Here is a 25,760-nt window from a genome sequence, read left to right on the forward strand (position 1 = left end):
ATGTTCAACTTCATGGGTCTAATAAACGGTACAACGGCTATTCAGACCAATGTATCCTGTACTTGTAACTGCAAACGCTCGACTTCCTTCCAAAGTATGGAGATCAGTAAGTATCTCACTTTTTATGTTCCTTACTTGAGAACTTCGTTTGATATAACCTTGATGCCGTTTGGTAGTTATTCGACTTCATTAGCTAGCAACGCTTCGGTCTCAATTTGTAAGGTACTCAGATATTTCAGCCTGTGTTCTGTGGTTCATACAGGTAGCTTTAAGTGGTTTACAATTCATCTATAAATGTTTGTGTGTCCACGACAACAGGAGTTTGTCAGAGCGACCATTTGTTAGAGGACATTTTGTTTTAGTTCAAACAACTGGAATAGTCGCTCAGTGAAGCGATTTTTTGTGCCAGACGTCGTCACAACAAACTTAACTCTTGAGTGCGTCAGACGGCGGGTGGATTGTTTAGTGTAGCTAATAATCAGCCATAAATTAGATCACTGCAGGCTTGTGATATAATTAGACGGAATGTTCGTACATACAGCAAACATCAAGCGTAGCGTTAATTTTTACACATGTTTATTGAGAATTAAATTTATGTAAACATGTATTTAAAATGTGTAAATATTTACTTTAAAACCTCCAACTGTTCCACGCTGTTTGCTGACAGTTACTTGACTGTGCGTGAGCACCAAATGTACAGGTATATATTCATTATTTTATCTTTACTTATCTTATCTTTACATCTTTGAATGGAAGTGTTTCATTACGGTACACAGAACGTTAAATGCTAACTGAGGTCAACTTTTTCCTCAGTGCAGAGGCTTCTGTGCACCCTTCTATGCGTGTGCTTGTGTGTTGCTGTCTTTGTCTCCCATGTGGAGGATGCAGGATGTTCTGTCTTGAGGGCACGGATTATCAAACTGTACTTTCTGTATACTTATCAATTTTGTCCAACGGTGAAACTAGATATGGTCATTTCCATTGTCACTGAGAGCTGGCAGGAATGTTATGACGAGAAAAGTGGGTAGCTGGTTGTTTCTGTCTGTCTGTCTCATCTCAACTATTCGAGAAATGGCAAAAACTCTCATGTACAGTCTTTCGTGACTGTACGTGATATTTTGTGATAGTCGCTGTCTCTAGTTCATAAAACCAATTTAGTGGTTCAAACACATTTCCTTGTATGTCAGCTGTTGTTGTTGTTGTTGTTGTTAAATGAATGGTTGGTACATTGACAATAAAAGAAGTGATTGTGTGGTGATCAGAGTCATTCCCTCCAGAGGGTATGAATGTAATATGAAAAGATAGAATCTGGACCGTTCAAATTCCACAGAGCAGTCTAGACAGGTCCTCTCTCTTTTCCCTGTCCTTCATCAAAATAAAACATTCCTCAGTAATCCAAGATCCAAATATCTACATCTTTCTTTCTTTCTTTCTTTCCTTCCCGTGCGCATGAACACCACACACGCACACACACACACAAACTCTCATTCCAAACCCAAAAGAAGGAGTGGAATGGAAATCAGATCTGCTACAATAAAAAAACCCCCCAAAAAACATGAATTACAGCTCTGAGAGGAAACTGCTGGGGACAGGGAGCCTTCATTCAGTTATCATTTCCTCCCTCTCTTTCTCCTTCTCTCTCTTTCTCGCTCTCTCTTTTTCTCTCTTTTTCTCTTTTTCTCTCTCTCCCCCCTCCTGTTCTGCACTCCCTCCTCCTGTTGGGCAGTCTCAGATGAATCTAGCATTGTGTGTGGAGTGTTGTGAATTTGAAAGATTTATCAGTGTTTCAAGACTCAGTAATGCCTAACAGTTCCAGTGACACTACATCAAAATAAAAGGTTTTTAGTCAAGAATACAAGGAAATGAAAAACCTGCTCTAACGTCCATGTACCTGTAAGCCTGTGTAGTCTGTGTGGCTGTCTCCTGTGCCAGGAGAGTCATGGAAAAGCAGTGTTCTGTTAGTGGAGCTATGTGAGTGCTTGGTTTGGACGTTGTTATGGGAGGGAGTATTGTTACGACTGTTTTGGGAGGGGGCATTTTTTGCGTTAGCGTTGTGCTGATTATGTGTTGGGTAGAATGAGGTACAGTGGACTTGTTAGGATTGGCGGGGGGTTGTTTGTTTTTTTGTTTTTTTTTCTGTCTGACTCCCAAAAGAGTAGCAGATTTCAGGATAAATCCGAATTGATTCCAAGGTTGGTTGGAGCTAAAAGAATAAAATTTAAAAAAGGAGAGCGGGGAGTACCCTGAAACATTCTTTTTTAAAAGCTGTCACACAGTTTAAGATGCTCTGTTTTCTGCTGCTGATTTGAGAGATGTTTACTTTTATCTTTTGCTAAGCTGTCAAATCGGTAGTCTGATTGCGCTCATCCAGTTTTTCTCAGTCATTCCGCCTGTCCTACGCATTTTATCACGCAAGCTTTTAAACACAGACACAAAGAACAGTAAAAATAACATTTTCTTTTTCAGAAATGAAATTATAGAGGACCAACCCACACAACACCATGCTTAAATATGCCCAGACAAAACTCCAAGCCCTGTCACACAGAGCCAGACCGGAAGCTGTGAACAGACACTGGTCTTTTGGGGTAGACAGACAAGCTGTGAATAGACATTGGTCTGTTGTGGTAGACAGACAGTCAACAGGTCCTATCTCTGATTCTCAAAACTTAACAAACAGTCTGGGGCTTTTTGCCAGGTTCTGGGCCTCCTATTGACTGTTTTTCCCAATGTCTAGACTGTTTAAAGCAAGGCTATGAGTCTGCTGATATGGCATGGACTGTTTTTGGTGTGATGGAAAGAGAAGAGGCCTGTGGAAATAGCACACTGAAGTGCCACAGTGATATCAGGGTGGGTTTTTTCTTTTGTTTGTTTTGTTTTGTTTCTCTTTTTATTGAGATTAGTAGTATGAAATGAATGGTGAAGTTTTTCAAAAGCTTTATTCATAGAACAGGACCAGTCAGTATTAATCGTTATTGTCTGTTTGGTTAACAATACCTCAGGCACTTTACAAAACATAAACAATAAGGGATCCTTCACTGGAACATGGTGAAACTAAACAACATTCGTGTGAATCTGGGTGTTGACAAAATACACGAGGAACATTTGTAAAAAATGTACTTATTGGGAACAGTGGTCTGATGTTAACTGGTCTGTAAGAGAAGTTTGGTATTGAGAATGGAAAGTGGTGGACATCTCCCCATCCTGTCTGATTTGTTTTTTGTTTCTCTGTGTTCTGACAGATCCACACAGGCAAACGTCTCACTGTGACCCGTGAGGAAATAGTGGCAAATCCATACAGAGTGACCAAACTGTGCTCTTCAGAGAGTACAAACCAATTGCACTGTAATAACTTGTCTTTGTCTTTGTAAGGACAGAGTGTGAAGAAATGTGAGTTGTTTGAATGTGACATTTCCATGGTGACCTGAAGGTGTATTTGCTTTAACAGTCTGACTCGCATTGCACTGTAATGATTTACAATGCCATACTGTGCCATGAATATAGACTAAACCCAAATGTCTTTTTGTGTTGTCTGGTGACGCTGGAGAATTGTCTGAGGTTAGCAGAGATATGTGTTATTACTTTATATTATATTTGAGTTATGAGGAAAGTATAATGCGGAAGCAGGGTTAAGGGAAATGAAAAAGCTTGTGCCTGAAAAGTTAGTTTGGTATTTTGGGTCAAGGGTCTTGATAATTGAGCACACTGCATTGAACACTGTGTTTAAATGAGTAAAATGTGTTAAAAAGTGAAAATGACACCTTTGAGCTCTTTTATGGATAGAATATCACTCTTTTGCATTTGCCTATTGATTTTCTAAATCAAGAGAAGTAAGTAGAGATTATTGTGAAGAACACCTCTGTGCACCGTCCACATCCCCTCAGGATGTTCTCTCTGTCCTATGAGAGACCGGCCTCCCCCCACACTCTGTCCTATGAGAGACCGGCCTCCCCCCACACTCTGTCCTGATGGGCGTCAGGGTCATATCCCTGTGCATCTCTGCTGCCCCAAAAGCCCTTTTCCTTCACCAAGTCTCTGCTCCCAAACCTGTGCTATCCAGTCTCTGTATGTTTGAACTTGAAACAACCATTTGCTCAGACTGACTGCACATCTGCAGGTTGGAACATTGCATTATAACTTTCATGATGTTGAAAACACAGAGGTCACATTCCTCTCAATATGAAGAAAGACTTTGGAGGGAAGAAAAAAGAGCTGGAAGGCCTCAGGTGTTCCAGATTATTCTCTGCCCCTCTCATTTACTAAAAGACATTTGGGATTTCATTGTTAGGGCAGGAAGGTGAAACAAAGGCACTCTCTGTCAACCCCCTTTTCTTTTGTCTTTTTTTCCCTTTTTTTTTTTGGCGGTATTTCTGAAGCTTTCCTCCTGTAAGTTGTGTTGAGCATTTGAAAATTATAGGAGTGCTCACAAGCTGGGGTCTTACGCACCTCCTCCCTCAAGGTCCTCTCTCTCTTTCTCTCACCCTCCATTTTGTGTTTATTGGAACACCAGTTCCTGTTTACTCTGCTCAGAGCAAGATGATTGCAGTGAGTTTCTTCATCTTCATGATGTAGTATGACTAGTCAGACCACCCATGAAAAGCCCAATTTACAGTAGGCCCCCAACACACCCTCTTATAAAGCCCAAAGAAAGCGTGAGATGGGAGTTCAAATCTGCTCTCAATTAAGAGGAAACATGGCAATATTCTTTCTCCAGAAGATACAGCTAGTGACAAGCAGCTCCTATCCACTTACCATTCTCTATTTCTTCTTTCTCTCTCTCTCTCTCTCTCTCTCTCCTCAAAATATTTTGAATTGCTGTCCTTTGGTTTTTCCTCACCGTGTGTGTGAAGGTTGTTTTTGTGTGAGGAAATGCAGGCTGTCTAAATGTCTTCCATTGACTATCAGTCCCGGTTTGGTCACTGTGACCCTCAGAGACAACACTTTTAAATACAGAGGTCCAAAACTCAGCAATGTTTGTCTCTGGGTAACTGAGTGAGCAGTCGTGTGTAAGAGGAAGGCTTACTCTTTAGTTGTAGTTTGAGGTACAAACCAAGCATTGCCTCATTTTGAAGTCAGACCTTTGAATCAGTGGCCACTCACCTCTCTGTGGCGTCTGGGACTGTACACACAGAGTAACACACACTCTGTGGCGTCCGGGACTGTACACGCAGAGAAACACACTCACTGTGTTGGAATGCCAAGTCACAGTCAGGTGTGAACTCATCTGTTTGAAACCATTCCCTCCCCGGAACTCGACGCTCCTCTAATTGCAAGGTTAGATTTTTACTCACCGCCTGCCTGCCATCTCCATACCATCAGTCCTCAGTCAGCCCCCCGGGCCCGTCACATCAGCTGTGTCTCCCAAACTCCCGTCAGCCAGAAAATAAATCAGCCCAGACTCTCCTAAACATGTTTGTCATCTCCCATCCACCATGACACATAGTGTAAAACTGTACCCATTTGTTTTGGAAATTATTGGAAAGTGACTCGGCCATGGTACCCTCAGAACCACAAACCACAGTGCGCACAGACACAGCAATCTGAACATGTACAATCTGTGAGAGGCTGCTTTTTCTTTTTCTTTCTTTTTTGGTGTTTGTTCTTTTTTTTATTCCCTAGCTTTGTCTGTAATTCGGTTATCAGGACCATTCCTTCCATCAATCCGTTCAATTTTTTTCTCTTCTTTAAGAGTCACTGTGGCGTTAGCATTAGCTTGCATTAGCATGCCTTTTGTGGTCTGTTCTTTTTCATCAAGTTTTTTTTGGGGGGGGGGGGGGTAATTTTTTTTTTGAAAGCGCTTTGGGAAAGTCTGTGCGTTCATGCATGCATGTTTGTGTCTGTGTGTGTGTGCGTGCATGTGTGTGTGTGCTTGTGTTTGCCATCCTCAGGGCACCAATTAGCCTACAGCAGTTTGAACTTATTTCACCCCGAGCTGTATGAATGCATGGAAATAGTAATACTGGAAGACAGGAACATTTTGCTTTGTTGAGTAACATGCACACACAGCTCTTTCCTCCTCCTCTCTCTCCCTCTCTCTCTCTCTCTCGCTCTCATTTATCAACCACACAGATGTGACTGTGTGTTTGGTGTTCAGATTAAGAGACAAAACTACCTTTCCCTCATATGCATGCAGACAGACACACAGAAATACAGTGAGAGGGAGACAGAGTGGTCTGGGGATGGGCTTGTACTGTCAGTAATGTGAATAGAGTAATTACAGCACTTAAGTTCTGCCTTCTCCCCTCTGCTCTTCTTTTCCTCTTTTCCCTTCATTTCTACTGCTTTCCTCTAACTAAGTGACATTTACTTTCTTTTCAGAGTCCCTACTGGTCCCTTTGGTGTTGTTTTTACTTTTCACAAATTTATCCTGCCACAGATGTAGCACCAACACAAAAAAACAGGGGCACCAAAGCCAAGCCATGACATCAGGGTCCTCTCTGTGTCATGTTGTTTTTTTATTTTTTTCATTTGGCCTAGGAATGGTAGGAAGCTCAGCTGTTTAATAGTGTGCCCCCCTATAAACACAAACACAGGCTGTTTAATAGTGTGCCCCCCTATAAACACAAACACAGGCTGTTTAATAGTGTGCCCCCCTATAAACACAAACACAGGCTGTTTAATAGTGTGCCCCCCTATAAACACAAACACAGGCTGTTTAATAGTGTGCACCCCTATAAACACAAACACAGGCTGTTTAATAGTGTGCCCCCCTATAAACACAAACACAGGCTGTTTAATAGTGTGCCCCCCTATAAACACAAACACAGGCTGTTTAATAGTGTGCCCCCCTATAAACACAAACACAGGCTGTTTAATAGTGTGCCCCCCTATAAACACAAACACAGGCTGTTTAATAGTGTGCACCCCTATAAACACAAACACAGGCTGTTTTTTTAGCCTACGCTCAGCCCCTGAGCAGAGCCCCTTTTGCTAATCCATTTGGAAACACTTCAACGTGCTAGCAACAGGCTGTTGCTCCTCCGTGTCTTCAAAGCCGGTTCTGAGGGGCAGTTTGTGCGTGTATGTATGTGTATGTATGCATGTGAGTATATCTGTGTGACAGTTGTTAGTGTGTAACTCAGCAGGTCTGTGTCCGCAAACGCGCTTGTTTGGACGTCCGTGTGTGTGGTCGATTATTGTTTTGTTTTGTTGGTGTGACACCATGTCTTATCTAAAGGTAAAATGCATTGCATACGCTTCTTTTACGGCGCTCAACGGATGTTTTTATCTTTCATTGTCACAGAAAAACAATGCATCTTGCCAGTTTTCAAAATATGGAGATGAAAAGGGGTTAAGGAGGGGGGAAAGAGGAATCCTTTCATAAAGAAAGCCTTTCATCTCTTATCTGATTGGAAACATCTTTTCAAAGAAAGGCGCCGGTTGCGCGTGACTCAAACGCGTTTCAGTTGTGAAATGAAAGAAAACACAGTAAATACTTCTGTCGTCTCTCGCCCCGTGAGTGTGTGTGTGTGTGTGTGTGTGTGTGTAGGGCGTGGTGTATTCTGTGCCCGTTCGCGCTTTGTATTCTCAAGAGTTGCCATCTGCCTCTGGTTGTTCAGTTGTTAGTTAGCGTTAACAGAGCTAAGTGTGTAAATCGAAGTCTTTTCAATTTCTTACCGGACAACCTACATGTTGAATAACCCAGATAGATCTCTCCTGACTGTATGTGGGTGTGCCTTTATGTCTAACCTCATTTCTGAAGAAGGAGTAACAAAACAACGGTATGTGTAGAGAAAGTCGAGGCTACATTTTGGGACAGACGGGCCTGGTATTGTTAGCGATGACAGGAGAAGAATCAGCTTGCACATTTCTCACGATCGAACCGCCTCAGTGTGATTTTCACACAGTCAAATAATTTCTTCAAATTGAGCAAATGGAAATATTGATTGGGGCGGCCAAATCTGGCTAGTGTTCGAGAGTGGCTCAGGATTGTGGCAGTGGTGGGCACTCACTGCCTGCTCTGGCAGGGGGGCAGCGGAAAAAGTGAGCCCACGGTGCCCGTTCTACGGGGAAGCTGAGTGCGCCAACGACCGCAGACGCTCGGAACGATCTCTCATGCGTTAATATCAACAAGTGAAACATGCAGAGAGAATCACGGCAGACGCTAAGGCTTATCAATGTCACAAAACAAACAAACACAAAATAGGGAAACAACAGCAGACGATAACTAACCACAAAATGCTAATGCAGAGACACCCCCCTCACACACACGGTCTCGGGATGTCCTGTCTAGAACGCTGGGAGTATCTCATATGGGCAGTGTGTCTATTTTTAAATCCATTTACGGATCCTGTCTGTGTTAGTAATTTAATTATTAACCACCCTGGCTCGCTGCCACATGCTCTCTAGCGTGATTGTAACGCCTCTCCAAGCATGCTCCTCTCTTGCCTTGCAACACTCTCTTTCTCTGTCTATTGTTTCCTCGTCCTGCAAAACTGTGTGGATAAAACAGTCAGTACAGACAAACAGTCTGCTACTGGTTCTTCATCATTTGTTGAGTGCGTGGAAGCTATCACACCTCGAGTTTTCATAGATTTCGTTAGACAACTAACAGTACCTACTGTATGATCTCTCTCTCTCTCTCTCTCTCTCTCTTTCTCTGTCTCTCTCTATTCCTCTGAACCATGTTAAGCCATATGCTGTTTTTCTCGGTGACTTTGTCTTTTGGCAGTCTCTTTTTCTCTTTGCTCTAAGAATTCATTTTGTTTCTAAACTACCCAGCACTCTGCATCGCTTAGAGCTACAATCCAAGTCTTTATGTTTAAATCACCTCAGGACCATCCTGTTGGAAGTACCACAGGATGCAGTCCACTTTCTCATGGAAGGCTCAGATATATGGTAGACTGAGTGTGTGTGTATGGGGCGGGATGTAGTGTGTGTGTGTCAACTGGGGATCCTTTGTCACCCCAGCATCCCAAAATTGACTTCTCAGACTGGGGGGTTGTGGTGACAATGTCTGGACAGGGGTGATGGTTGGGAGAGGGGGAAGAGCCCATGGGAATACTGCAGAGCGACACCCAGACACCCCTCCCGTCTCATTAGTCATTCAGAATATGTCTCCATGTATGAGTCAGGGATGCGTCCACTGGATGGGGGTCCTGCTGAACAGACAAGGGAGGATAGTATGCTGCTAGCCTAATTTCCTTACACTCTCGTTCCTCTCCACTCTCTTTCTCTTTCTCTTTCTCTTTGACTGGGCTTAGACTAGCTGTTTAGGGAGGGTGCTGAGAGAGTGGCTGACTGGAGAGACATAGTTCTCCTGTCCTGACTCATAGACCTGACGTTATGCTGCTTCTCACCCAACACTTGGCAGCCTCCTCTCACATTTATGTAAACTCTTTTGGCATCTTCTTCTCTCATCTGATTTGTTTAGATTAGTCCAGCATCATGCACTTAGGAAAGGAGAGAAGGCTTGCCCCCCCCCCCTTTTTTTGAAGTTATTGATGTAAATCCAAAAGTTGAAGCTTTGAAGTTTCATTAGGCAAATCTAAAATGTACCACGTCAAATTGAAGTCAAAGTTTAACTAAACCATTGACGGGGAGGGAGGGAGTCAGATGCTGATTGTGCATGCATGATGTCAGTACAGCCTGGCTCTAAGGAGAGACTTTCTAAGACAAGAAGTCAAGTGAACATTTTGAAAAATAAACAGGCCAAAATGACTTGTAAACAGGAAAAAGTCACACAGGGTTTACAGAGTCTGACAACACTACGCAAATTGGCAGTTAGTAGTGGGCTGTCCGTTATCCTCTGTCCCAGTAAAGCATCAGGGCAAGAGAACATTCCACTGCTTCTGAAAGGCAGTGTAGTGACAGTGTTGTCAGGGAGTCACCAGGACCAGGCAGACAGACATGTGACTCAGAAGTTTCTCACCCATTCATTCTTTTGGTATTTGGCCTTCTTTTCAATGCTTTCTTTTTTCTTTAGCTTTTTTCTTTGGCCTCTTTTTGTGTTAGAAGCACTATATTGTTCCCAGTACAGGTAAAGAATTAGAATAAATGAAAAGGAGGTTTGAAATGTGTTAAATTTTTCATTTTTTTGATTGTGTGTGTGTATGTGTGTGTGTGTGTGTGTGTGTGTGTGAGAGAGAGAGAGAGAGCCTGCTTGTCTCATACTGCACTGGCCTTTGTCTTACAGACATGATGCAAAGAGGAATGTGTATGAGGCTAGACTGAGTTTGATGAGTTTTTGTATTATGTTTGTGTGTGCTTATATATTAGGTCATGTGTAGCGTCCTGATGTGATGTTTTTGTGTGTGTAGAGACACTCTTGGAGACAGTTTGCTGTTGAATCCCTTTTAATGGAAATTACACAAATTATGATACTTTTTCATAAATATTTCCGTAATAATGAACATGGGCTTGTGGTCCTGTTCTGAGCCGTGCTGTTTAACACTGAGATTATAGATGACACTCTTATTACTGTGACTTAACTTGACGTGACTGGACTTTCAGTCCTGGGTGTGGATGAGCCCACATTGGTCCCCCTTACACCCTTGCATTTCATTTTCACCCTTGTATGGTGCTGAGAGTGGTAGTGCTTGGGAAAGCCCACCTGCTCTCTCTCTCTCACTCACACACACACATACACACAAACACACACACACTCTCTCTCTCTCTCTCTCTCTCTCACACACACACACACACACACCCCTCATTTAATGTCAACTATCATTAATGTCTTAAAGTAGTGCGGGTTTATGCAAATGATGTTTTTTGCATACGAAACTGCTGCTGTTTGTGCATCTGTGGGTGGAGAGCAGACACAGGGCAGGATGCAGGGTTTTCCAAGCAACCCTCCTGTGTCTGTGTCACCAAGGTCAGAGTTCAAGGATCAGCAGGCGGAAAGGGTGGCGGGGTTCATTGTCACCAGACCAAACATTGTGTGTGTGTGTCTGTGTGAGTGAGTGAGAGAGACAGAGAGCTCATTTGAAATCACACAGAACCCCCCTCTCCTCCTTCAGACAGTGTTGGTAATGGTTCAGACAGGGTTGGTAATGGTTCAGGCAGTGTCGGTAATGGCTGTATGAGACTTGTCCTGTGTTTAAAAGCCACCCCCCCCCCCCCTTCATCTTTATAGCTGTTGTGCTGCTTTCTGCCCAGCCCTCAGCCCTGATTCATCAGAAGAAGTACTGTAATTGTAAGTGAATCAGAGCCTCTGCTTTTCTGACCTGTCCCGAGATTAGCCCCTGGATTTGACTGTCTCACTGTTTCCCCTATCTGCACATCTCTTTCTCTCTGCCTCTCTCTCTCTCTCTCGCTCTCTCTCTCTCTCTGTCTCTTTTATTTTGCTGAGTCAGTTAAACATGTGGCTGAGCCCTACCTCACATTCTTTTCTTTTGTTTCTTTCCTTCTTTTGTTTAATTGTTTTTTTCATACAGGACAAAGCCTCAGTTCTTGTGAAATGATACAGTGTCACATTGTGTGTCAGACCCTCTCAGAGCTCTTTCAAAGGCACCTTATGGTAGTTACACAAGGCTGTGTTTTCCTAAGGTGCTTCCCCAGGAATCGCCCATGTCTTATTCTGCATTTCCTGCTCCTCCAAATTAATTTCCTTTTTCTCACACCCGTCTCTGTTTGTGTGAGTTTGGCTCCTGGCTGTGTACCACAGTATGCAAATGAGCAACACTCAGCAATGCAGTTCTGCAAATTCATGTGTTTTCTGTGTTTTTCTCATTGTATTTAGAGACTCAGCTGATGGCATATTTGTCTAGACTGCATGTCAGCCCATCTTCATGTATGTTGTAAAGTAATTGAAACACATAAATAACAGATTAGAAATCTGATAAATCTGTGTTTTTGCAAAGGGGGCATAGGTATGTAAATGTGGGAGTGTGTGTGTGAGAGAGAGCTCAGTCAGGGGAGTCACTGTTGATGTGTCTAGTTGAGGATTGAATATTCCTATTTAACGGTGCTAAGGAATTGTTGCTGTCACTAATTTCTGGAGACACAGGCACAGGGACCCACACACACACACACTATCCCTTCAGACACCCAGGCCTGTGTGTGTATCTGTCTGTCTGTGTTTCTTTGTGTGTGTGTGTGTGTGTGTGCTGCTGGTCTGGGGACTTCTCTAATCAGTGCAGGAACAATGCTGATGGTGTCTGAGACGTCTGAGGGGAGCAGGCTGAAGTCAGCAACGCAGAGGGTGTCACTGGTGGATTGCAGATCACACGGCTCTTTAACAGGATTAGCTGATTTTATCAGAGCTGATCCAGTGGGTTCAGGGTGTTCAAACTGTCACAGATATGTGGACTGCTTATGATACCGCACACCTCACTGAAACCATCTTCTCTTTTCTCTCCTTATGTCGCAGTTTTTGTGAGTGCATGTGTCTGTGCATGCATGTCTGCATGTGTGTGTTTGTGTGTGTGCACTATAAGTGCATAAGTATGTGTGTATTGTCACCTGCAGGCTTTTGTCGTCTATGACAAATGCAGTAGATAAATCAATGTTAATCACTGACGTTGCATGCAATTGGCTAATGTCCAAGCCCTACCTGTTTGTGAAAAGGATGTGTTTTTTTTCTGTACTGACATAAATGTCATTGAAAGATCCTGCACTCAGATGGGTGGGCTGAGAACTCATCCATACGTCAATTCAGCTCAGAACAACAAAACAGTGGTCTTGGAAAAGATAGTGCCCTCTCTCTCTCTCTCTCTCTTTCTCTTTCTCTTTCTCTCTCTCTCTCTCTCTCTCTCTCTCTCTTTCTCTTTCTCTCTCTCTCTCTCTGTCTCTCTCTCTCGCTCTCTCCCTAGAGATGATGAAATCTTTTTTCTCTCTTCCACTCCTTATGCCAGTTTTGTCGACTCATTCACACTGTTTTCTGTGTACTTGCTTGTTTACCAAAAACACTTCATTTCAGACTTTCTTAGTATGTACTGTAAGAGGAGAAACATTTATAACGTGAAATATCCAGACTGAAGTATGTGAAAAGCATCAGTTTTGCTAGGTTCAGTGACCAAAATGGGTCAGTAATCGAGGCCTGATGTATGTGTTATGAGTAGGCTATATTTCAATTAACGTCAGTATCATATTTTTCCTCTCATAAAAATGAGAATGTTTACGCAGCTCCATTCTTCATGTAACTTCATTCTGCCTCTCTCAAGTGTCTAATCTTTCACTGTGCCTTTCATTAGTTGGAACGTTTTATTCAGTTCTTTGATGTTATAGTGAGTCTAATGCTCCTCTACAACATACGTTCTGCCCTCTCTCTTTCTCTCTCTCTCTGCACAGCAAAATAGTGTGTTTTTCACCCAGCATGTGTGCACTGTTTTGGGCAGGTTTGGTTTGTACACCTGGAATGGAAGAGTCGTTTCGGTCTGAAGGCAGTATCAGGGCAGTAAAGAAAAAAACAATGTCTGTAATGTTTCTGACATGACGTATAGAAATATACAGAACAGTAGTGCCATCAATCACTGGCCCTTGCTCCAGGCTCTGTCCTGTGCTTGCTGACCCATGACCTTACTGTCTGGGCACAGCATATTCTTATAGCCAGCACCTAACCCTTACAGGCCACAGAGAGCACATTCTCAAAGCCAGCACCTACCCTTACCAGGGCACAGAGAGCACATTCTCAAAGCCGGCACCTACCCTTACAGGCCATGGAGAGGTCAGCGACACTGCTGACGCAGTTTTCTGGCCTACCTCAAATGAAACCAGTAAATAAATCAAAACACTGAGAAACTGTGGAGTAATGTAGGTGACATAGTCAGGAGGTGAGTGATGTGTAATGAGTCTGAAAACATTTCTGTGTCCCGTGGGGTAAACACCACTCTGATTTCTTTCAGCATAGCTGTATGTTTGGCAAGAATGTCTCAAAATTGGGACCAGTGACCTTTGCCTTCATTCTGGACGGCTGTGTTACAGACTTTTTGCATAGAGATTTAATACCCCAGGAACACAGATAATTCACTGCATTTTATTTTTCAGAAAATCCCTTCCAAAAAAACATGTACATGTTTAAACTCCTTCATCCATGTCCGCGTGTTTTTTGTTTTGTGTTTTGTGGTGCCTGACTTCCCTCCCGGTAGGGTTGCAGACAGAGGCTAGTTGTCGTCAGACAGGTTAGACTGCACTGCCATCTCACAGACACTGTTATGACTGGAGCTGTGTGTGTTGAGTCTGGCCTCAGCTCCCACTGACAGGCAGGTTGACATTTTCAGCAGAAGGAGGGAAGAGTAGGAAATGAATGAAAGAGAAAGAAAGAGCAGGAATTGGGAAGGCACATAAAGAAAGAAATCAGAGATGAGGAACACTAATGATGGAGGAAGAAGAGAACTAGAGAGAAAGGGGAAATGGATTGTTGGGTTGTGTAGAGAAGGCGTGATAGTGAACAGAGCAGGTTTGGGGTGAGAGTGAACCCGTGCAGATGTAAGGCGTGATAGTGAACAGAGCAGGTTTGGGGTGAGAGTGAACCCGTGCAGATGTAAGGCGTGATAGTGAACCCGTGCAGATGTAAGGCGTGATAGTGAACAGAGCAGGTTTGGGGTGAGAGTGAACCCGTGCAGATGTAAGGCGTGATAGTGAACAGAGCAGGTTTGGGGTGAGAGTGAACCCGTGCAGATGTAAGGCGTGATAGTGAACAGAGACCGAATCTATTGCTTTTCCCCTGCCCAGCATGAGTCTCACCTGGTGCTGCCTGTGGAGCCAGACTGCACCCACATGCCCACTCACACAGGTTCATTATGAGAGAAGGAGACGCAGCCATGAGTCAGCCACTGTGGCCTCAGGCATGTGTCATGTGACAGTTTTCCCTTTCCTCTTCCTCTGTCACTCACACTGGTCCTGAGCATCGGGCAAAACTTCACTCTCACAATGTCTCATATAAAAACACCATGCATAGCAGCCTGTGTAGATGTATATATTTATAAATGTGTGTGTGTGTGTGTGTGTGTGTGCATGCAAACAGTATATTAGCCCCTGCAGTTGACATGTTTTACTTGTCTCTGTCTGTAATGTAAATGTGTTAAGCTCGATGTATGCTAACATTGTTGACAGTCTTAACTATGGGATGGAGGCTGGTCTTCCCATCAGACACTGTGGGATGTGTGTGACTTTGCATTAGAGACAATAATGATTTAACCCACACGTCTCTGCTTTGCCATGACTGGAAAGAGAAGGGGGGGGGCTGACACTGTTCCACATTTCTTGACTCTGATAAATGTGTCTGCCTCTCGTGGGGAGGGGCGGCCAGCTGGATAGGAGGAGGGCAGAGAGCAAGAGGGGAGTGCAGGCCAGGCCCTGCCAGCTAGAATAACAATGAGTGTGGGCTAGGCACAGACGTGCAGCAGATAACGAGGTTAGATTTTCATACGCGTCAGACAGCCAGAGCCACCGGGGCTGCCAGAGCTGTCACACTGATAATACCCTCATTTGTGTGTGTGTTTGTGTTAGAATGAGTGAGTGAATGAGTGTGTGTGTGTGTTTGGATGTGGGTGTGTGTGTGTGAGCGTGAGTGCATGCATATGTGAGTGTGTGAATAGCATCAGACTGTAACTGTAGTAGCAGTCTGTTGAACAGTGAATTTTTGTGTGCTCCTGATGAAGTGAACAGGAGAGCTGAGATGGAGGTGAGGTTTACTTGTCAGTCAAAATGAGCAGGAGTAACTCTTATTCTTCTTTTGTCCTCAACACCTCAGAAACTCCCCCTCAGGACTCCCTGATCTTCTGTCCCTGCACTCTGTCACACTTTCCTGTAAACTGACACAAGCAATCACTTTTTCACTTTAGACAAAACAGATGAGGGTTTATTCAGTAAAGGGGTTTGGAACACACTTCAGTGTGCGCGTTTCTCTGCTTTTTCTAGCTTAAAAAGTCAAAGAAGAAAAAAAAAATCTATGTGCATTCATGGAAAAAACATTTTTCCATGAATTTTGTTTTCCCTGATCCTGACGCTGTGCTAACACATCCCTGCGTTTCTGTGACTGGATATTTGAGAAGTCCAGAGCAGTGACTCAGCCTCAGGTGTGAGCGGGTGTGTGGCATGTTCTGTACGGCCTGTCTCTCAGCTGTGCTCAGTGCTCATGAATTCGAATACGCCAGGTTTTTTACATGGCCAGAATTGTTCTGTGTATTTCAGTGGACACTTAACAAGTCTCAGCATACTGTGGCCACACCCACATCCAAAACATCTTTAAATATCTCACAAACGTCTTGTTCACGTTTTAGTATGTGAAGGGTACAGGTACTCTGATGGAGTAGTCTCTAATTAAATGGAGATCTCTGTGAGGCGTAGAGCCCCCACAGGGAAAAGGAGAGAGAAATGATTTTATTTTCTGGATTTGTGTGGTCTTTTTGGTGAGATGCAGTGAGGTGAGGAAAATGTAGCATCAGGGCGAATATGATGACGAATTCTCATCAGGACCCCCCCCAGACACCCCCCCCCCCCCCCTCTCCCGACCCAGCATCTCCACAGACCCTGTGCCAGCAGGATCAACTGGGCCTTTTCCACCCCTTATCTGCTATACCTGTGTGAAACTTGGTGTCTGTCAGTGTGTGCACGCGCATATGTCTGTGTGTTCACAATACTATGCCTTGCATTGTGCGTGTGCGTACGTGTGTGCGTGCGTGTGTGTGTGTGCCTGCGTGCATGAGCGTGCATATCTCTGCGCGTGCATAATACTATGCCTTGCCGTATGTGTGTGTCTGTGTGCGTGTGTGTGTGTACATATACACAGATGTGTTCATGTTCGTAGTGTGTACAGGAGGTTTTTACCAGGTCATTGTCAACCGTGCTTCAGATTTCTAATTAGGCTGTTCTTAAACTCAGAGATTGGAGAGAATGATGTGGAGAATTTTTCCTGCCTTTCTTTTCTTTTTTTCCCCTGTAGAGGACCAGTTTTGTTTGGGTAAATTATTCCCTTCTCTCCACCCGACTAGTTGTCGAGTGTAATACTGTTGAATGTTCTCCTCCCCTCTGATGGCTGGTCTTGTCAGGACTTGTTTGCGTATTCTCTCACATTTATTTGTTTCCGCTGCGTGAAGCCTTTGTCAGAAAACATGCCTCTTGTTATGGTTAAAATAATTACCAGGCCTGTAGCTTGATTTGAGCCAAGCTGACATTGTTTATTGTGTATAACTGTCTCCAGCTTGTTCAAACAAATCTGTCCAAGGTTGCCTATGTAAAACAACTTCCAATCTCTAGTCCAGACACACACAGAACAACATTCATCGGCTCTGCTCAAACCACAGGGGCTGTTCTTACTCTGAGAAGAACTGGTAAAGAGAAGATTTCATCTCAGCACCTTCTGTTTGGAGAGAACATGCAGCACTGTCACTGAATGAGAACACAAACAGATCAGCTTTACATCTGACACACATACACACGCGCACACACACACACACACACACAGTTCTTGTGTTTTCCCACCATAGGACAGTGTCGGTATGTGCACAGAGTCATCTCTCTGGTTCAAAATTCCCACGCTGCTGGAGTCCCTGAAGTCAGGAAAAAGAGGCTTTGTTCTTCAGCATCCTCCATGTCTCTCTCTCTCTCTCTCTCTCTCTCTCTGCCCCCCTCTCCCTATCTTTTCTCTCTGACTCTTTCTCTGTCTGTCTGTGTCTCTCCTGCCCTCCCCCTTACCCAGCATTCTTATGGAAATTAGTGAGCAAATGGTGAGTACCTTTGACCTGCAGCCCTGTGACTCACCCTCCCAGTCCAGCCCCAGTGCACTGATATTCATACAGACCCGTGTACGCACTGGTCTCCTCTCTTCTCACACACACACACACACACACACACACACACTCACACTCCTCTCTTGAGTCCCCAAACACACACACATACATACACACACATACTTGTCTCCATTCCCAAAGCCAGCAGTGGTAGACACACAGTCAGCATAGTGTGGGGCTAATGAAAGAGATTACATAGCACGTAGTACATGCTAAATGAGTATGAGGATTCACTGTCTCTGTAACCCCCCCACACACACACACACACCCCTCTCTTCAGTCCCCAAACACACACACACACCCCTCTCTCCAGTTCCCAAACCCACACAGACACACACAGAGTGGCGTGCTAACCCACCCTTCCCCCTCTGTCTGTCAGCCTGCTTACTGTCGTCTGGCAGGCTGTGACCGTGGCTGACCCATACTGATACAGAGAGAGAGATTGAGAGAGAGGAGAGATGGCTAAGAGGAGGGGGATGCCTTTTCTTTTGACAGGAGAGCCCCTTGACCCCACTGTCACCTCTGGCCATGTGAGGAGCAGTGGGAGAGGAGGTATTGTTTGCAGTGAGGGCCTTGTGCTCTGGAGCTCCAATCTGTGAAAACACAACACAACCACCATTTATGTCCAAAGTGACGTAGCAGAACGCACTGTCAGCTGCCTCTGTAGGCTTAAGAAAGGGTGTTTGTGTGTGTGTTTGGGGACTGGAGAGAGAGGTATGTGTGTGTGTGTTTTTGGAGACTGGAGAGAGCGGTGCCTATACGTTGTGCGTGTGTGTGTTTGGGAGCTGAAGAGATGCGTGTGTGTGTGTGTGTGTGTTGTGGATTTGGTTGGACTAAACCTATTTGATGTGAGTGTTTTGGTGGAGTTTATGACACTGGCTCTCAGAGCAGTGTGCTGTGGGTAAGGCACTGTTTGTTTTGCTGTCTGTCTGTGAGGATTCACCACTTAGAAATGCCTTAATGAACAAAGCAGCACTGTAATCCCATGTTTGCCACTGTTAAAAGACAGTCTGGCTGTTCAGAGGCCAGCCAATTACACACACACAATCCATTACAATTAGTCACAGATGGAATTTATTACAATTAATCACAGGAAGAATTCATTACAATTATCACAGGCAGAATTCATTACAACTGATTACAGACAGAATTCATGGATTCATGAAGAATAATGTGCCTAAAATGTTTGATTGGTTTTACTCACTTTCTGAAGTCACTGTTATATCAGACTGTTGCCTTAAAACAATACACTCAGACTGTGATGTGAACATTTGGTATGCTGTTACTGTCTGTGCTGTTGCTTCTCATCCATTTTCTGGTGTCTATGGTCATATTGCTGTTTGGTTGAAGCAGTGTGTCTGCTCCACCACTCTCTCAACGCTGAGGCAAGAATACACTCCATGCCAGTAACCTATGTCCCTTCTGTCGCAGGACAAGTCTGTCCATTCCTCTCTCTCTTCTCCTCCCTCTTATGGAATTTCAGCCCTGTGCTGGAGGAGAAGTCTCGTCAGCTGGGGCATGCCGGGCTGCCCAAACCACAGAGACCTCTGAAATGAGAGAGGAAGAAGTAGGAAAGTGTAGAGGAAGAGTGGATGTGTTCATTCAAATTGAGGACAGTAACATGACTGACATGACCAGTAAGATGTTAGAGCTTCTGTACCGACATTTACATTTACATTTAGTCATGTGACGCTTTGTCCAAAGTGACTTACAAAGGAGCATAGCAAATAGGCTTAAATCAGCATGTCTCAGTGCACACAGCTAGCACCAAGAAAACACAGTACACTGATAATGTCATTAATAATATGCGAATGCTAGAGAGAGAGAAAAAGAATGAGAATCAAACAGGCATGGAGCCCAGTACTGAGGTCCTGCTTCAGTCTGCCAGTCCACCCTGGCACCCAGACAAGGTCTGCTCTCTTTCTGCTGCCAACCATGCCAGTCTTCCATCTGTCCGTGTGTGTGTGTGCATGTCTGTGTCTGTGAGTATGTCTGTGTGTGTTGTGGACTAGGGTTCAGTGTATGTCTCTTTGTCTGTGTGTCTGTGTCGCCATGTGTCTGTGTGTCTGTATGTCTGTGTGTGTGTGTGTGTGTGTGTGCTAATACCTCTGTGTGTGCGTGTCTGTTTGTCTGTGTTTGTCTGTTGGGGGGGGGGGGGGGGGGTTGAGAATATGTTTAGTGTAGATATATCTGTGTTAGTTTTTCATGATAATGAAAAATTACCAAACAGCCTAACAGCTTAAACATACAGTTAAGCACCAGTTTCAAATCTTTCATTAATGTCATCACATCATCATCTTTTCATTATGTATATATGTATATGTAATGGTTGTATGTATGTATAATTGTCATTATGTATATATGTATATATATTGGCTCTATGTATATATAATGGTCATGTCTGACCTGGCTTGAACTCTGAGTGCTTTGCTGTTATCACACTCTGAGATGCAAAGAGTTTGTTTGAAGGCTTGTACTGTTCGTTGTTTGTATTGACATGGGACTTTGCAGCAGTACATACACAGTGAATTATAAAACTACACGGATGAAACAGGCAGAGTGGATTAATGTCACTGTTGACCAGCGGTAGAAGAGCTGTGGTACTGTACATATGTAGATATGGAATACGTGTCTGTGTTTCCGTTAGCATCTGTTCCCACAGACCCCAGCCGTGGCTGACACTCTGACCACTCCACACTCCACCTCTGTGATTGGGCCATTGTCTGAGTATGGCTCTGTTCTCTTCTGCCAAAGCCTGTCTGTTAAAACTCACCAGTCTAGACTGATAGACAGGCTCTCCCCACCAGAGAGTGTCTCCCCACCAGAGAGTGTCTCTCTCTCTCTCTCTGTCTCTCTCGCGCCGTTGCTCCGTCCTTTTCCCTAACGCTTTTTCCTCCTTTCCATGACCATCTGTCTTTCCTGAATTGTTTACGCCCTCCCCTGTCTCTCATTCCCCAAATAAGGAGGTCTGCCATCCCTTGTTCTCCATTCCAAACCCCCCCCCCCCCCCCCCCCCCCCCACCACCTTTCTCTTATACCCTTGCGCTCACCCTCTCTCAGGGCTCTATTGTTTTGGTGGAGGGGAGCAGTCAGATGCCGTCTGTCTGGTGTGTGTGTATGTGTGTGTGTGTGTGTGTGTGTGTGTGTGTGTGTGTGTGTGTGTGCTGGAATGTGAGAGGGACTAGCCAGGAGAGCGTGGTCAGGGTTAGAGTGTGTGTAAACTCTGCTAGTGAACTCACACAGACAAGTGAGCTATGCTGGTAGTTGTGTGGGTGTGAGAGAGCTAACACCATGCAGCCTGTATGGGGAACGGGACAGTCCGACTGCATCCAAACCATGTGTCGCGGTGAGTCTGACACACTGCTGCTCCCGCTCCAAGCTGCATTTCAAAGCCTTTTATTCCTGGGACTGTGTGTTCTGAGTGTATCTGTTTGTAGCAGTTACTGCTCTGTGGTTTTAAATGTCATGGTTTTGCATTGGAAATTCAGTCAAAGATCAAATTTATTTCAATTTAAATGTATTTAAATATGTTTTTGTTTTAGATCAATGCTAATGTACAGCAAACTTACTGACCGGGTATCTTGGTTATGAGCCTGTTAGATTTTTTTGGTGTGTATTTAAAGTTGTTTAAAGACTTAACCTGATCCATTGCGTGCAGAGAGTTCTGGAAAGGTACCGAGGGTTCAGTCAGGTTGGAGGATTTTGCCGCCTTGCGCATTTTGAGTCACAAAGCGGGCTTTGAAAAATTATTTCTCCAAATGGCATTGAGGTGCTTCTCTGTTTTAGCCGGAACATTTTAAAAGAATTGAATTGAGCAGTGGTGCTGGAACATGAGTCTTCAAACAGAGCATTTTCTTTGTTTTGAGGAGTTTTGAGAGAGTGAAAAGAGGCAGACTGAGGCCTCTCTGGGTGACTGTGTGGGTTTTAGTCTGCATCAGGGATGTGTCAGCTCTGTTTGTCTGGCTCTCTCTCTGTTTTGCTCTCAGGAAAGAATTGTTCTCACATGTCTTTGACCATGGGCTTTCTCTCAGTCTGTCCCTGAGAGAGTGGGCCAGCCCGCCTCCACACCAGGGTTAAACTGTGTGTGTGTGTTAGAGAGAGCTCTTAGTGTATATGTGTGTGTGTGTGAGAGAGAGAGGTAAGAGTATTTATGAGAGAGCTTTGAGTGTGTGTGTGTGTGTGTGTGTGTGTGTGTGTGTGTCTCTGTGCTGATAAACTCCAAAAAAGTTTTAAAATTAAGGACAGTGCTATTCACAAAATTTCCATCTTTTCTCTACTCATCTCATAATACAGTAGGCATTTTACAAAACCACTACAGGCAGTATGTGCTTGTGTTGGCACACATTCAGTTCACTGAAGAAAATCAAAGTGATTCCAGAGAATTCCTGCTCTGACGTCATGGCCCACAGACGGCTTTTCAAACTGCCGTCTTTCTTTCTTTTATGGTCTGTGTTATTCCTTTGGTCTGCTCCAGTTCTGTGTGCACAGTCTGAGGTGTGCTGAGTGATGACCACCTTGTTTGTTTGTTTATTTGTTTGTTGTTTTGTAGAGAACTGATCTCACAGCCCTCAGATTGCTATCATAACAACTTTCATCTCTGCTTCTTTGTTCATATTTTGAGGAATGTTTTGTGAAATGGTTGTTGTGGTCACAGATAACTCCCTTAAAATCATTATGAACCAAACTCCATCCTCATGGCATGACTGTGTGGATTGGGAGAGGAGAGCAGCGCTGGGTTAACTGTAATTCAGCTTAATCCTGCTGACTGTGTTGCTAACCTTTTTGCCCTCTGTTTCTGTCTGTGTATACAGCTCAGCTGGAGTTTGTGCAGATCCTGGTGATTGTGTTGGTGATGATGGTGATGGTGGTTGTGATCACCTGTTTGCTGAACCACTACAGACTCACGGCTCGCTCCTTCATCTCTAGACACAGCCAGGCCCGCCGACGTCACCTTCCTCTGGCCTCTGTGAGTGACACGCACACACACACACACACACACACACGTACATGCACACACACTCACACATACATACACACACAGAGACACACACACACACACACACACACACACGTACATGCACACACACTCACACATACATACACACACAGAGACACACACACACACACACACACACACGAGTGCACATACGTACGCACTCACGAGCGCACATACGTACAGGTCAGTGTGTCATGTGGAGTTTTTTGGGCTGAAATGGCACTAACCACACTTTCAGACAGAGGGGTGAGAATGCAGAAGGTAGTTAGATGGAGCAGGAGAGCGAGACTCTTTTTAAAGGCTCTGCGCAGATGGGTTGAAGAGCTCTATTGGAGGTGTTTTGGATGCATGTGCTAGTGAAATGTAATGGTTTTGTGTTTTTTATAATCAGGAAAAGAGTTGAAATGTTTCATTGTCATTGTTGTTTTTTATGGAGTACCTCTGTTAGTAGAGTTACTGCTTTACTGCACTACTCCAAATCTCTGTTTGTTAGATTCTCACCCACTCATGGTTGACAAAGGTGTGTGGCTGGTTTCTCTGTTTTCATCTGCACTGTGGGGTCTCCAACCTGTACATTTGTATGCACATGTCAGGATATAGCTGATCAGTGTGTGAGAGAAAGAGAGTCTGTGTCAGTGTGTGGGTGCGTGTGCGTGCGTGTGTGTGTGAGAATGAGTCTGTGTCAGCGTGCACGTGTGTGTGTGCGCGCGTGCATGTGTGTGAATGAGTCTGTGTCAGCGTGTGTGAGTGTGCGCGCGTGTGTCTGTGTGTGTGTGTGTGCGTGCGCGCCTGTGTGTGTGTGTGCGCGCCTGTGTGTGTGTGTGTGTGCGCACGCGCGCACGTGTGTGTGCCTGTGTGTGTGCCTTTGTGTGTGTGTGTCTGTGTGTGCCTGTGTGTGTGTGTGTGTGTGTGTGTGCGCGCCTTTGTGTGTGTGTCTCTTTTGCCCAGCTCTAATGGCTCCCTAGCTCTTTCAAAAAAAAAAAATATGGAAATAAATAGCAATTTTTTTTTTTTTTTACATTTTCCTATCCTTGTTGTAGGCCTAAATTCATCCTTACATTATCCAATTGTAAAAACATGTAGCCTATACAACAAATAAAAAAATTGTTTCAACACTTCGTCAACTAAAATGTGCATCATATGCTACATCACGGCCTGGCGCCTCTTTGCCGAGGCTCGAGTGGGTGTTTTCCTAAGCTTTCCTAAGCTATCAAAATCCAGAAAAAGAAAAGTCTTGGAGGAAAACATGGAAATGCAAAGTTGAAGTACCAAATAATCGTAAATAGCCTACCATAGCCACCGTGTGGTAAAGCATATGAATGAATGCTCATTTAGACCTGTTAGTGATGTTGATAGACTAATTTAGACTAATAGGCTGTGGTATCTGCATCTAAAGGGCTCAAATATTTTTTGCAGCTCCAGACAGATATTTTTTTTCTTTCTGGCCAAAAATTGCTCTTTAGATGCTAAAGGTTGCCAACCCCTGGTCTAGGGGTTTGTGTGCATGTGCCTGTGTGTATGTGTGTGTTTGTGAGTGAGTGAGTCTATGAGTGTGTGTGTGTGTGTGTGTGTGTGTGTGTGTGTGTGTGTGTGTTTGTGAGTGTGTGTGTATGTGCCTGTGTGTGTGTATGTGCCTGTGTGTGTGTTAGGGCTAATAAGAGTATGAGTGTAAGAAGGACACTGGAGGATCGAAGAGGCTTTTCAGGATGAGACTCAAACATGAGCAGCATCCAGGCTGTCTGCTCTTCTCTCCATATCTGACAGTCTGGAAGAAAACAGCCAGATAAGGACCTAACTTAGTCTGACATAATCTGATCCATCAGGATTTGGCCACAATCTGCACAATGTGCAGTCTTAGCAGTACCCACTGACTGAGCTGTGTCATTAGTCTGACCTCACTCAGCCTGGAACACAGAGAAATGTCTGCCTCTGGTGGTACTGAGTGGTGTTACACCAAACAACTTCTAACTCTGTTCAACTGTCTCTCTCTCTCTCTCTCGGTCAGGAGGGGAGTGTGTGGCCAACAGATGGACTCGGGCCATCCAGTGGAGTGAGCGAGGTAAAAGGGGAATCATCTTAAGAACTCATGAGTTTTGTTTAATCCAAAAAAAAAAAACAACCTCTGATTAGTGGATGTCTGTCGACAGATTAAGTGCTGACACCCAACACATATCTGCTGTGTTGAGCTATGCTGAACATTTCAGTAGTTGTTAGAACATGTCTTGTTTTCTCATCAGAGCAGTTTAAAATATACTTTCTTTTTAATATGTGAATTACACATATAGTAGATATATTATAAAAACATATATTATCCTGCTATGTCTAGAATCTGTTCATCCATCCTTCCATTTCAACTATCTATGTCTCTCTCTCTCTCACTCTCTCTCTCTCCCTCTCTCTCCCTCTCTCTCTCTCTGTCTCACCTCCAGCAGCAGGTGTATACCCCACAGCCTCCGGAGCGTGTACCTTCGTATCTGCAGCGGGAACGTCTGGCTCGTTTCCAACCCACCTACCCTTACCTGCCCCACACAATCATTGACCTGCCCCCCACCATCTCCCTATCAGACGGGGAGGAACCCCCACCCTACCAAGGCCCCTGCACACTGCAGCTGCGCGACCCAGAGCAGCAGATGGAGCTGAACCGTGAGTCAGTGCGAGCTCCTCCTAACCGCACTGTTTTTGACAGTCACCTTCTCCACACCTCCCTCTGCCCCCCGAGCCTCAACGCTGGCGTGAGTGCCGCCTCCTATTCCAACTGCCAGCCCCAGGTGGAGGGAGCGCCTCCCGCCTACAGCGAGGTCGTTGGGCACTACTTCCACCCTTCATTGTCACGGCAACAGCAGACTGTTAGGGTGTCGGGCCCGACAGCTCCTCCCATGCTAGTGCAGGGCATTCTGACACGGTCTCCGCCCGACAGCACAGAGACCAGAAACATCCGGAACAAGGAGAAACACAGGCCGCAGCAGGTTTGACACACAGCTGCCCGCTGCCCCTCCACCAAGCTGACAGGGCAGGGCAGGGGAGGTGAGGGAGGGGAAAATGAGTCTGGCAGTACACAGTGGCTCTCCGCATTATTCCTGGCACCTCCATCC

General features: G+C 44.6%; 1 protein-coding gene across 2 annotated transcripts; it reads left to right on the top strand.

Annotated features, from left to right (window-relative positions):
- pmepa1 (prostate transmembrane protein, androgen induced 1) lies at positions 1-25,760 on the top strand. 2 transcript variants are annotated; one of them, XM_030780304.1, is made up of 4 exons: positions 1-106; positions 22,484-22,638; positions 24,674-24,727; positions 25,101-25,760. In XM_030780304.1, the coding sequence occupies exons 1-4, from the start codon at positions 1-3 to the stop codon at positions 25,638-25,640; spliced, it is 855 nt and encodes a 284-aa protein (XP_030636164.1). In that variant the 3' UTR covers positions 25,641-25,760. The 2 variants fall into 2 exon arrangements, with proteins under 2 accessions (XP_030636164.1, XP_030636165.1); XM_030780305.1 differs by lacking the exon at positions 1-106 and adding an exon at positions 20,962-21,018 and having other exon boundaries at positions 25,098-25,760.

The sequence above is a fragment of the Chanos chanos genome, chromosome 7, assembly GCF_902362185.1.
Source record: "Chanos chanos chromosome 7, fChaCha1.1, whole genome shotgun sequence".
NCBI lineage: Eukaryota > Metazoa > Chordata > Actinopteri > Gonorynchiformes > Chanidae > Chanos > Chanos chanos.

Bases quoted from the DNA above. Each gene is read 5' to 3' on its own strand.
- pmepa1 (XM_030780304.1), top strand. From the start codon at position 1: ATGTTCAACTTCATGGGTCTAATAAACGGTACAACGGCTATTCAGACC. The intron at 107-22,483 runs GTAAGTATCTCA...CTGTGTATACAG, and splicing joins CTTCCAAAGTATGGAGATCA to CTCAGCTGGAGTTTGTGCAG. The intron at 24,728-25,100 runs GTAAAAGGGGAA...CACCTCCAGCAG, and splicing joins CATCCAGTGGAGTGAGCGAG to CAGGTGTATACCCCACAGCC.